This window comes from Phycodurus eques, chromosome 13 (genome assembly GCF_024500275.1).
Source record: "Phycodurus eques isolate BA_2022a chromosome 13, UOR_Pequ_1.1, whole genome shotgun sequence".
In the NCBI taxonomy this organism is placed as follows: Eukaryota; Metazoa; Chordata; class Actinopteri; order Syngnathiformes; family Syngnathidae; genus Phycodurus; species Phycodurus eques.
This window is the reverse complement of record NC_084537.1, coordinates 26482089-26495218: the sequence shown is the minus strand read 5'-3', so window position 1 is coordinate 26495218 and position 13130 is coordinate 26482089. Positions and strand designations below refer to the sequence as shown.

Genomic DNA, 13130 nt, shown 5'->3' with positions numbered 1-13130 from the left:
AGACTCCTGTGAACGGAAGGCGAGCGGGTGCTCGGCTACATTCTTTTATTTTGAAAGAATTCAATGTGGCGCTCCACGTACACTCCTCTCTCTAATCCACTCAAATATACCCAGTAAAGAATATCAATTATCTTATTAGGGACTAAATTGCCAGTTTGCTTTCTTGTACATTGGGTTTTTTCAAGAAAGATGATTTAAAAAGAAAAACGTTTATAGCCTGAAAATGGACACGAGAAGAGCCCATGACTGACAGGCTGGGTACACCTTGACCTCGGCTCACCTTGGTTAGGCCCCGCCTACCTGCGCAATCCTGATGATGATGATGATTTGAAGCAGATGTTGTTTGTGTTAAACTTTTTTGTCAGGTACTTTTACTTTGTAGGCGCCTAAACACTTCCTGTTTCTATCAATTCTATTTTCATGCTTTCTCCATTCAAATGAAAGTAGTAGATAATATAATTAATATAATTATAATATACTTATTAATAACATAATATTATGATATATTCCAATAATTATATAATTATTTTTCTCTCATTTGTGGAAAACTCCAGTGAATGAATGAATAAAATGTTTATGTACATAAATGTAACAAGAATTACTTTTTTTCATGTTGTATTGTTTGTTGCCATTTGCTGATGACAACAACTGGGAAAAAACCTTGCAGCAGTCACATGACAACACATTTGACAACAGCGTGTTTGTCTATTGAACTCGTGATGTCCAAAGGGGAACACGTTGCTAATGTAATGCTAACGTTAGCATCTCTGAGGTTTCACACCCACTCACTAAAGACGCTGAAGTGGAGACTCAACAAAAAGCCATCTGGAGGCCCACTGTGAGTCCAATATGTATTCGTTTCTTTTTTGTAGGCCGGAGAGACTTGTGACGTTCGCGACCCTCTGAAGTTCTACCGATGTCGCTCAGTCTGACTTCTTCTCTGGTATTTGTCTCCGAGAGTAGATGTGCCGGTCGTCGTCGTCTTCTTGGCCTCCGTGGTCTGACAGGGCCGTCCGGCACACGAAGCACACCAAGCCCACAAGGCCCAGCGGGAGGCCCAGCAGGAAGCAGCCGAGCAGCGGAGCCTCAGCGAAGAGCGGCTGGACCGACCCAAAGACAGACAGACAAACAGTCAGGCAGACGGCCAGAACCGGCGTGAGGACACCGGGACGATCAGCTGTACTCAAGCAGGAAGTGTTGACAGGAAGTACCAGGAGCGTGACTTTGGTTTCGTAAATGAAACGTCTGACTCGCTGAGTGACTCCGTTTCCTCCGTGAGCCTAAAAGAGGAATAAGGATAAAGAAAATCAGGAAACCTTTGAGATTTTCGGCAGGTGCTCCTTGACAGACTCGCCTGGATGCTGCCGTCCAGAACCTGATCCAAAAAGTCCAGCAGGTGGCGCTCAGTCTCCAGCGAGGTCGGCGGCAGGAAGTAGCTGTCGGTGGACAGATTCAACATGACGATGGCCGGAAGTCCGAGTTTGCTGACAACACAACAAAACACACAAACGCACGCACGCACATACACATTAATGCATGTACACGCGTGCGTATTTGCACACGCACACAAACAGACACGCCCAGGTGTGTGTATTCACCCCATGATGAGTCCGTTGATGTAGTGATCGCCCTCCATGAAGCCAAAGTGGATGTTTCTGTGGGAAGGAAAACATGACAAACTCTTGGCGCACACATGTGCACGTGTGGACTTCCTCACCTGCTGTAGACAGCTTTGTAGTCTTGTGAAACTTTCTTGACCAGACTTTTGTACCTGAACATGGGACACGAAGTACAGTGTACGGCGGTCAGACAAACAGTGCATCACATAGGTCGGAGGTCATACCTGAGATTTTGTTGGCTCACACTGGCGTCGTCCAACAGCGCCAATAGAACCAGCTTCCCTGCACAAACACCGGGCACAGGAGTGTGTGTTTGCGTCAGCGTGTGTGTGTATGTGTGTGTGTGTGCGTGCGTGCATGTGTGCGTTGCTGGCGGTCACCCGAGTCTCCCATGGCATAGAGCATGTAGCTGTCCACATTGGCGTAGTTGTTGAATCTTTCCCTTTTGATCCAGGCCTTCAGCGAGCCGTCGCTCGTCTCTGAAACGTGTTTAGGTCAAGGGTGAGCGGTCAGGACACCAACGTCAGAGGTCAGGTTCATTCCCACCATTGTAGCTGAAGTAACCGGCATCTTTGAAGACCACCACAGTCGGGAGAGCGGGAAGCGACACGGCCTGACAACACCGACGTGTACAAATGACATCATTAATGCCACACAATTCAGTAACACACAAACGCTTGAGTTCAACATGTCTTCTACGGGGTACGGTGCTCGCTGTCGCTTCACTTCTACTACTTTTCTTCTGCGGGTACGGTTTTTACTGTCGCTTCACTTCTAATACTTGTCCTCTACGGAGTACGGTGTTTGCTGTCGCTTCACTTCTACTTGTTTTCTACGGGGTAGAGCTTTGGACCTTGGGCAGGACTTCTCTGCTGGCAGAGAAGAAGAATGTGGACACGATCATCTCCTGAGCCACGGCAGAGAACACACCCTGCAAACACACACGTCAGCGGTATGTGTGCGTGCGTGCGTGCGTGCATGCGCGTATGTGTTACTTTGAGTGGCGATGACGCTCCAATATAAACAAACATGACATCATGGTGACTCAGAGCGTGTTGGAAGAGCTTCAGGCTGGTCAAAGGTCGAATCAGCGGACTGAAAACACGAGACAAAAACAGCACAATCGTGTCATTTTTGTTTTTTCATTTCACAGTAACACTCTCACACACACACACACACGGTGCGACAGTTGTGTGTGTGTGTTTTCCTCACCCACTAATTCGATGAGCAAATTTGACGATGGCGTCTCCGGTTCGGGGTCCTATGTGAAGATATTTTACATCATTCTTCCACCTGCAAGGGACCATGACATCAGCATGGCAACACCATGACATCACCATGACATCGGCTCCTGAGCTGTGAACTCACATGAAGATGGCGGGATAGCTGCGAACTTTGAACTCTTTAGCCAAGCCTGCAGGCAGTAGGTGCGTTACCATGGAGACACATTACCAAGACGATGACGAGGAGGAGGACGATGAAGGTGAGCTCACCCGCGTTAGCGATGGCGTCACATTTGCCGACGTTGACGGGAGACCCGACGCTCTTCAGCTCCGAACCGATCTGGTGCCACACCGGGTCCAGCTGCTTGCACATCGAACACCAGGGGGCGTAAAACTGCACACAGCAAACCACCCTCTTGCTCGCGTCATGCATGTGGGAGGAGCCTGACGCCGCCACCAAGTGACGTCATACTGTGACATCAACGTCCGGCTGCGCTGGGAATGGCTCCCTGCGCGCTGGTGGTGACCCCGGGTTAGGGTTTATTTGGTGATTCTGATGAATTTTGCTCATGCTAAATATAATCCAGAACCGGCTCATTTGGCTCAGCTCACTTAAAAGAGCTGGCTCTTTCAGCTCCCAAACGGCTCCTTGGATTTTGCTTAAATTATTACCAGAAAAAAATGTAAAATAGCACGCAAAATACATTACTAATGTGAAAAAACATTAATTGTGTTTTTTTCCATTTCCATGTTTCTTACATAATTATTTACTCACCATAATACTTGAAAAATAAATGATTAGGAACAAAAATTTAAAGAAAAAGGATGGATTTTTAACTTTGCATTTCGTTACTGTTGTGGTGATGTAATGCACGATGCTGCAGCCACTGCAACCGCTCCGAGAAATAACAGCATCTTCATTTTTGAACGTTTTCATTTGCCTGTTTTTTTTGTCCTTCCCAGTACACTGTTGGGTGGACAGTCCTTAATTGCTGTGTAAGCCTGCCCCTTTTCTTGTTTTTTTGCCTGCTCTCCATTCTGCCTTTGACTCATCAACAAAACCAAAATGTGTTCATATTTTCCTTCTTTTCTTTTCTTTTTTTTCAGAACTAGAATGTTCCTTACCAGCGTTTGTGTTGTCTATCCTTGTAGTACTTACTCTAAGTCCCTCTCCTCACTCCGCGCGCTGTCTATAATGGCCGCCAGGTGCAATGACAAATCACGAGCATGCGGCGTCGTGCACCGCACGCCAGGGTGTGCGCCGCTCTCGATAGCCGCCCCTGCCGCCTCTGCCCAAGGCGAGAGTGAGCGCGAAGGGGGTCTGCCGGCTCCCAATCACGAGTCGGCTCCTTGTCGTTCGCTTGAAAGAGCCGTTTCGTTCGCGACCGACACGTCGCTACTTTGCTATCGCTGTGCCCACGAAAGTAGCCCAACTACTGGAAAATGATTTGATGTCGAAATAGTGAAGAGAACTGCAGTTAAACTAGTATTGTCGCTAGTGCCCACCACTTCTGCTTTTGGTTGCAAGCATTAAGTTACGCATCTCACGCTGGTTTTAAGAGATGACAAGTGTAACGCCTCGGGATATCCGGGAGTCCCTACAAGTCCTACAAGCGAAGTATCCCAGGATTCCTGGCGGATTTTCTATCGATAATCTAGTCTGCGCATCTGTCGCATTAACGAACCGATATCTGGTCGCATCGGTTTATGGTTCCCAACACTATTGTTCATAGGGCCAGACCCATATGGGCCGATTCCAATACTTGGCGGAATCCATTATTTTTTGAAATATTAGTGAAGTATTTGTTCGTTCGCTGGAGCAGAGGTTAAGAAAGGCAACACAGAATATGGTGACAAAGCGGACAAGATAAACGAGGATTGCGAGAAGAGCATCTTCAGTCTTCACCAGGAGCCGAGCCTGCTGCAGAACCGTTCTCTAGAGCGCTACTTTTCCACACCGATGACATATTTTTTGTAATTGTTACGTTTGTTCATAAATCAAGGACAGTGAATCTGAAATCGGAGTCATTATTTGACTATATGGACGCACGTTGGCCTTGTCATGTTGACTCTTTTTGTTGACTTGGTTTTGATTGGCCTCATATTTTGTCAAGTTTGCCCGTGTCACGTGTTCATCTCGTCCGCTCGTTTGGTTTTTGTCTCCACCTGTTCTCGTCAGCCCTCTGCCTTGTGTCAACCAAGCCACTCGTGTCTTGTCCAGGTGTGCCTCGTTGTCTCATTGGTTTGCTAGTTATCGAGTTCCCCGGTTTCTTTCAGTCTGCGTCTGTTCATCGATATTGCTGGAACGTGAAACGTAGCTCTAGTTTTGTTTATCGGTGTTACTTTGCGTCTTGATTTTCTGAGACCTTGTCCATTTAGTATTTAGATTGTTCCACAATCCTTGTTTGCCTTTTTTGGTTTTGATAGGTAAATAAATACTTTTTCGAGACCCTGAACTCTTTTGCTTCCCTTCACCTGGGTCCGCCGTCTTTTGTCTCAAAATCCTGCAAGTGTGACAGTACTTTTCAGATTTCGAGAAAAGGTCACCTCGTTTTTTCCCCCCACAACATGCCCTCTCCCTATTTACAAAAGAGGAAATTTGAGTGGACCTTTTAGCGGACTTTATAGTAGTGCACTTTATAAAAATCCCATTCTAGTGATTTAGGTAGTTGGGGAAGATCAATAATTCTTAACATGTCTGAAATTATTTAGTGGTTCCCATCCCGACAACGGATCATTCTTTTCTTTATCCACCAATCAGCACACTGCACTGTCGAGCTGCGGCCCTTAGGTACCCCATCAAAGACGCATCCTCTTCTTGTTGTTGTTTTGGTAGCCTTCGCCACTTTGACACCATAAATGATGACAAATTAAGGTGAACGTACTTTAATCAGCCAAATGTCTTCAATTTGTCTCATCTCCAACAAGCTGTCGGACAGGAAAACAGTTTGAGGGGTGATTGACAGGTGAGGGACGGATCAATTACACGGAAACAAGAGTCGACTCACGAGTCGTCCAGTTCGTCCACGAAGGCCCGAAGCGGGGCCACGGTCGCACACAGCAGCAGCACTTGCGCACAAAACCACACGTCACAACATCACACATGACACAAGACATAAAAAAGAATTTCTCAGCAGACACTAAATGCCCTCGTTGACCTTTCACCTCTGCGAACTAAGACGCGAAACAACAATGCAAATATAGCAAATATCATATCACAAAAAAAGACAAGGATGACGGAAAGTGTCAAGGATGAATAATCAGTACTGCCTAAAATGACAAAAGTAGCGTACAGTTTGGAGTATTTAGTAAGTGATGTATTGTGGGTATATTGCTGCGGTTTTACCTGCGAGCATGTTGAGCGTGCTGCCGGCGTGGGCAAACATGTCGAGCAGATTAAGACCAAACCATCTGCACGCTTGTAATCTGCTCAGATTATCAGATTCTATTAAGAGGCCTAACTTTATTGACAACAGGAAGGACAGTAAGTGGGCGGGGCTCACTTGCTACGATGCACCGGAAGTGGGCGTGTCACTCTGACAGCTTTCAGGAGTTCAGAGACTGACCAAAGCAGACGATCACACATCAGACATTTGAACCTGGAAATGGGCAAAGTCATCAAGAGGTAAAGTTTAAAAAAAAAAAAAAAAAAAAAAAAAAAAAAAAAAAGAATTATGTGTCAAACAGTTCATTTTAATAATCGAATCAGTAGTGCGGCAGGCACGTTAAGACGACTGGTTCGCACATCTGCCTCACAGTTCTGAGGTTGCGTGTTCAAATCCGGCCTCACCTGGGTGGAGTTTGCATGTTCTCCCTGTAGGCAACCGCATTCCTAACTTAAAACACTCGTATGGAAAGGCTATGATTCAGTTCCAGCCGTTGCGGCCACCAGGGGGGCAGTATAATAAGGACGAGACACACGGGTTTTCACAACCGACTCAGTAAACTGCAACAACAGTAATAGGAGTCGTTTTTGCAGAGAATAAAGAATATATGTCTGTGTTATAATGTGTCTACATGTTGCTGCACCATTTGTGTTCAAATATCCGTTGCTTAAAGGGTTTGAACACTGCAACACCGATGCTTCTCGTTTGCCTGTCTATGGCGTTTTGCTTTGTGCTTGCAGTGGCGTTTCTAAGGTCAAGCGGTTTGCTTGTTTTCATTCACAATGTGTCGTTCTCTTCTTCGTTTGATGTAGGGTTGACAGCAAACTCAAACTTTCTGAGCAAAGTTGGGGTGCTGTCAGTGCCCCACCGTCGACATAATCGTCATTCCTCACACACAGTACTGCATGACCGTTGCGTACGTGAGAGAAAATGGATGACATCATTGGTTATTGTATTAGTGGACTTGTGCTTCAGGTCATGGGTGAAGAAAGTGTCAACATCATATTTTTATGAAAAAAACAGAAAAGCATTCAGTGACATCTTGAAAAGAAAATTCATGTTTGACAAAATTGCATTTGTTGTCTTCATCCCATTCTCGCCTTTGAGATCGGCGCCTCAAGTTGCCCTTCGGCATTGTGGGAGGACGCGTGCGGCTGCCGATGATGATGATGATGTCTGCGCGTGTGTCTCAGCAGCAACTGGCGGTCTGCGCTAGCGTAGTCGCACTGTTGGCATGGAAATGTCTCCCCTGTGTGATGGCGACGTGCGTGAAGATCCAAACTCTTCTTCTGGATGCTGACGTGGCAAAAACCACACAGAAGGATATGCTGACGCACTTCGGGAAATTCACTTGCAGAGCAATTTGTCCAAATTTGTCAGAATTTCCATATTTTGAAAATTTTGTCAGTTTATTATGCAATAGAATGGGGGGGCGGGAATTCTGCATACTGTTCAATTGCACAACGTAATTATCACTCTATAATCAGGATCGTTAATAAATTATGGCTTCAGTATCTGTTATTTTAATGTATTTACATCAACCTTGTAATGGCAAACACAGTTGCACCCTGAATCCAAATATATAAGATTTCAACGCGCCATCATCAAAAATATCAGTCTATAGATTAATTAGCCTTTACTGGTTCTGTTTGTGAAAAAAAAAAAGTGAAAATGAAAACTAAGCACTCTATTTTTTTTTTTCCTCCTTTCAATATAGTGTTTATTTCATTTCTGAAATTTGTGCTGGCCAGCATCTGAAGCGTCACGGTGGCTGGTCGGTAATGTCGTACACCGTTCCCCCCCCCCCCCCCCCCCTCCCAATATCCGGAACAATCAGTGCCACGGCCGGAACGAGTCAGCGCTCGGCGATTTCCGTGACAAAATACAGACATTCCCTAACAATTGCCAGCTCTGGCACACGTGAGTGTGTGAGTGTGCGCGTGCGTCACCTGCTGTAGTCACATTGTGAACACTTGTACGGTTTTTCTTGGCTGTGTGTTCGGGAATGTCGCACCAGAGAACTCCGATCGATGGAAGCGTATGGACACGACGCACACCTGAAAGGCTTTTCACCTGCGCGCACACACGTCAGGATGCACAGTGGTAACACACACACACACACACGCACGCACACACTTCAGGACGCACAGTGGTAACACACACACGCATGTCAGAACGCACAATCGGAACACTCACACACACTTCAGAATGCACACTGGTAACACCAGTTACCAGTGTGCGTCCTGACATGTGTGAGTGTGTGTGTCACCATGGTGCGTCCTGTCATGCTTGTGTGAGTTACTAGTGTGCGTCCTGTCACGTGCGTGTGTGTTACCAGTGTGCGTCCTGACGTGTTGTTGTAGCGACTCCTTGAGTCTGCTGGTGTATGAACACGTGGGACAGGAGAAGAGTTTTATTCCAGTGTGGACCCCCAGGTGGCGCTGCAGAGTGACTTTGCTGGACAACTTCCTGTGAAGGAACACAAGAAGCTCTGTGATTGGTGCACGTGAGGAGTGCACTGGAAGATTGTGGGTATTCTACCGACTTGTGACAAAGCGAGCAGACGAACGCCGCCAACTCTCCTCTTTCTTTTTTTTGTCTGTCTGTTGATGATCTGCGACAAGAGCTGTCAATTAATCAGCCAATAAGTGAGTCAGGACCCAAGCAGTAGTGAAGATATCACTCAGCTGTCAATCATCCACCTGTCCAGGTGTGTCGTAATTTTCTTCTTCCCGTCAGCTCCTCCGATCGCACGTCGACTTTTACCTGCAGGCGACCCTCAGTCAACTGATTAATCAATTATTGATCTTGTTTGAAGACTTTTTTTTTTTTTTTTTTTTTTACCAGCGTTCTCGTCGAGGTCATGTGACTCTGCCCCTCTTTGCCCCGCCTCCGGCCTCCTCCCACGTAACTTTAGCTCCGCCCGCCGCTCAGCCGACCGCCTCTGATGGACGTCCCTCACGCGACGCCGCGCGTGACGTCGCTCAGGTGCGCGCCAAGCGTCCTTCCTCACGTCCTTTTCGCCGTCCTTGGACAGCGGCGGGTCCGACGTCGGACGGGCGGGATGCGCGGCCCCGGGCTCTGGCTGCGGTCGCGCGGCGGCGATGCGACACAATCCGAGCGTCATGAGGTGGGCGGACTGCGCCGCCTCCTCGCGAACGGCGGGGGGATCCGCGGGACGAAACGCTGTCTTCACGGGGAAGATGGACTCGTCGTCCTCAAAAAGGCTGCTGACCTGCGCCGAGACACACCCACGTGGTGACGTCACACACAAACTGCAGGATTGGCCTTAAAAAGACATCTGAAAGGTTTTTCACAAAAATTGGATTTCTGATCATGGATTTGCCACTTCCCTTCCCCAAAAGGCAGACAACAATGACATTATTCAAAACCACTTTTGCCTTTTTGTTTTCCCCTTCTGGGGTTTGCTTTATTTCTTCTGATAACGAATAAGTAGGGCAGCAACTAAAGATTATTTTTAATAATCAACTAATCGATTTTCGATTAACTGATGAAAAAAAAAAACTTTTCAAATTCCATCCCTTTGTTCAAAAAACAGGACATTATTTCAAATTGACAATGCAGAAAATGCACAAACTTAAACAGATTTTGATTCAGTTTCTGGTTTGGTCCGTAAGATTCGTCAGAAAATCTGTAAACATTTTTATCACTGTTTTCCAAAGTAAAAGCAGACGTGTGGAAAAGTCTTATTTTAAGAAGCGCAAAGATAATCGCTCCGCCTTCATGGAGGACGAGAGAAATCGGAGGATATTTACTGTTGAGGGGGAAATTCAGAGCATTTGAACAATTACATTTTTTTCCTTTGCAGATGTGACACTAAGTACTTCTCGGACAAATGTACCTTTTGTCCAATCATGTATTATTATAATAATTATTATTATTATTAAATCATTTAAGCCAACTCGATGCTTAATAGATGTATTTACATTTGAAAATATCAATGGCAAAACAATGTCAAAATGATTCGCTTATGTCTGTTTCTTGGTGGGAATTAGTTTTTTTTCTTTTCTTTTTTAACTAGTTGCTAGAGTGGCCTGAAAAAAAGTGGCTAAATGTAGCAAGCAAATGGCTAAATTGTGCTTTTATAAACTAGCTCCTCTCTGTTGGCAGCCATGTTGTTAGTGGATGCAGCGCACATCAGGAATGATCAAATTTGCTCCTGACAAATCAACTCCAATCTATTTGTATTGCGTGTGGGCGCACGTCACCTCACAGTTGTGCGTGACCTTTAACCCCGCGTGGGCATCAATGTGGCAGGCGGGCGGGTCGATGTCGCGCAGCATGTCGTAGAGCAGGAAGTCGTCATCGTCGTGTTTGAGGTCGAGCGCGTAGGTCAGCGCCGGCCGCTGAAGCCCCGCCTCCTCTGGCGAGGCGTGCGCCAGCAGCAAGTGACTGCAGATGGCGCTCTTGAGGCCGCAGGTAAAGCGGCACACTTTGCAGCGGAAGATCTCTACCAGGAAAACCTCGGCCAGGCCACCGGCCTCCGCCAGGCCGTCGATGACGTCACAGTAGAGACGGGCGCTGGCGGGCCCGCCTTGCAGCTGAAGTGGGATGGGGTCCACGTCCCGGAAACGCCGCGTCCAGCTCCGTGCGGTCGCGCCGTCGCCCGCCGACCGGGATGTCGGCTCCGAGTCGTCGCTTTTGACCCAGCACATGTCAGCTGACGTCCTCGTGTGTGTCGTCATCGTGATTAAAGATGGACCTTGATGCCACTAGTTGAAAGAAAATCAAACTTTAAAATGGACGTCGACTTCGGTATTGGGAATAATCCGGTACCTGCGCAACCTAGTTCCGCATTCAGCAAAACAGGTCGAAGAACATCCTCCTCGCTGGGGTGAATGGCGAAGGGGATCGTGACAAAGCACCCGTAGTAAATTTAAACATCTACAATTTGATGTCACAACAGAGCCACCAAAGACGACAATATTCCATGTTTCGGCTTCGTTTGTGTTTACAGCTATCATACTCTTAAATAAATGATATACATGTATTTAACTTTTATACAAGGACACTCACCATAGAGAAAACAAGTTCGGCTTCACACTATCATGTCATCAAACCGTAGTCATGCTCGTTAGCACAGCATACACAGGAAGTCCGCTAACCTTTTTTCCAGGTTTGGTCACGTGACGTTCCGTATACAGCGAATTCAAACTTTCAAATGGACGTTGAGTGGATGACGTCAGCCGTTAAACTTAAACGTGAAATGACATCCAAAGGAGTATCTCATTTCCCCCAGACTTTGCTACCCCCTTCCGCCCCGTTCCTCGAAAGAATTTCTGGCGGGAGGCGCTAGCAAGTAAACAGAGGAGCGACGAAGTAGGATCTAGGAAGTTACAATTTGAGAAATGAGATGAGCCCCAAGTACCCCAGCAGACGAGACGCTTCGATGGCGCAAATCAGCTGGCGGACACACAGGCGATGCAAATGAAAATATTTCTCGTATGCTGAATACAAAAAGAAAATCAAAAGTCAGTTCTGCATTCCATTGTTACTAGTTCCGTTTCTTCTTCGGCGTCTTCTTCTTGAGTGGAACTCAACTTCTGCTGGATGCTATACTGCCCCCGGCAGGCGGGCGACGGTGTGAGCAGATGGTTAGACAGGAAAGCAGGCAGGCAGACAGACACAGAGATAGATCGATGGATGGATGGATAGATAGGGTTAGTTCATTTCCATCAGGGATGAAAAATGAATTTTAATATTTTAGCTCATACATTTTCCCATATTAGGAATTCTGAATTGTATTGTAATATTTTACATATGAATCTAAATGTCATCTAGAACAGGACAACATACCGCAGAATGTTCTAGTAGTTGAAACCAGAAGTTTACATACACTACAGAAGACACACATGCTTTTTTTCCCTCGTCACTGTCTGACATGAAATTAGGTAAAACCTTTCCTGTTTTAGGTCAAGTAATATGACCAAAATTATATCGATTTGCTAAATGCAAGAATAATGAGAGGATTTATTTATTTATTTTTGCAATTTTTCATAACTTTCATCAATGTCAAACACTGTCCAAACATACACCAGTTCAAAAAGAAATAAATAAACATTTGGTAGAAGTACAGGGAAGGGCTGCAGTAGTTTTGTAATAATACTGACATTACATTATTAATTATTAATATAAGTATATATAAGTTATTGACATAACTGCTTGTATACCAGGCAGTCTAATAATATACCATATAATAATATCATATAATATAATCTATAATTATATACAGGTATGTATAAATGTGGTTAATAAATGAAAACTTTCATGTCAGACAGTGCGGCACGGCGGACGACTGCTAAGAGCGTCAGCCTCACAGTTCTGAGGACCCGGGTTCAATCCCCGGCCCCGCCCGTGTGGAGTTTGCACGTTCTCCCCGTGCCTGCGTGGGTTTTCTCCGGGCTTTCCTCCCACATCCCAAAAACATGCATGAATTGGACACTCTAAATTCCCCGTAGGTGTGAATGTGAGTGCGCCTGGTTGTTTGTTTGTATGTGCCCTGCGATTGGCTGGCAACCGGTTCAGGGCGTACCCCGCCTCCTGCCCGATGACAGCCGGGATAGGCTCCGGCACACCCGCGACCCTCGTGAGGAAAAGCGGCTCAGACAATGGATGGATGGATGGATGTCAGACAGTGAGGGGGGAAAAAAATGTGTCTTTTTATATTGTGTATGTAAACTTCCAGTTTCCACTGTAAGTCACCACGTGCTTTATTTCTTTACGGTGTAACAACTTAATGAGATCAAGTATTGATGAATGTGAATAGTTGTCCTTCTTAATGTCTTTGTGCTGGTCTGTTTTTTATTGTCCGTTTTTGTCAGCTTCAAAATGAAGGATGTACGAAATAGCGAAGGTTGGAAAAAGAGCTCAAGGGCTTGCGT

The 13130-nt window shown here is 46.0% G+C and overlaps 1 protein-coding gene across 7 annotated transcripts; it reads right to left on the bottom strand.

Moving 5' to 3' along the window:
• Positions 1-11: 11 nt before the first annotated feature.
• LOC133411634 (protein disulfide-isomerase TMX3-like) lies at positions 12-11766 on the bottom strand. 7 transcript variants are annotated; one of them, XM_061694217.1, is made up of 18 exons: positions 7329-7454; positions 6346-6441; positions 6189-6268; positions 5851-5911; positions 5728-5770; positions 3113-3236; positions 2988-3033; positions 2832-2912; positions 2615-2714; positions 2473-2550; positions 2166-2232; positions 2000-2098; positions 1844-1901; positions 1718-1771; positions 1599-1655; positions 1355-1484; positions 1212-1280; positions 12-1100 (listed from the first exon to the last, which is right to left on the bottom strand). In XM_061694217.1, exons 1-18 carry the CDS (start codon positions 7361-7363, stop codon positions 924-926), a joined length of 1455 nt encoding a protein of 484 aa, XP_061550201.1. In that variant the 5' UTR covers positions 7364-7454; the 3' UTR covers positions 12-923. The 7 variants fall into 7 exon arrangements, 6 of the variants coding, with proteins under 6 accessions (XP_061550201.1, XP_061550202.1, XP_061550198.1 ...); XM_061694218.1 differs by lacking the exon at positions 1718-1771; XR_009769684.1 differs by lacking the exons at positions 12-1100; positions 1212-1280; positions 1355-1484; ... (10 more) ...; positions 5728-5770; positions 5851-5911 and adding exons at positions 8178-8301; positions 8564-8697; positions 8774-8854; ... (3 more) ...; positions 11026-11078; positions 11266-11766 and having other exon boundaries at positions 6195-6268; positions 7329-7524.
• Between the last annotated feature and the right edge of the window lie 1364 nt (positions 11767-13130).

Coding starts and splice junctions, on each gene's coding strand:
- LOC133411634 (XM_061694214.1), bottom strand. CDS start 10,934: ATGACGACACACACGAGGACGTCAGCTGACATGTGCTGGGTCAAAAGC. Junction 8,855..8,930: donor ATTACGACACACCTGGACAG/GTGGATGATTGA, acceptor ATTAATTGACAG/CTCTTGTCGCAGATCATCAA. Junction 8,698..8,773: donor GTCTGCTCGCTTTGTCACAA/GTCGGTAGAATA, acceptor GTTCCTTCACAG/GAAGTTGTCCAGCAAAGTCA.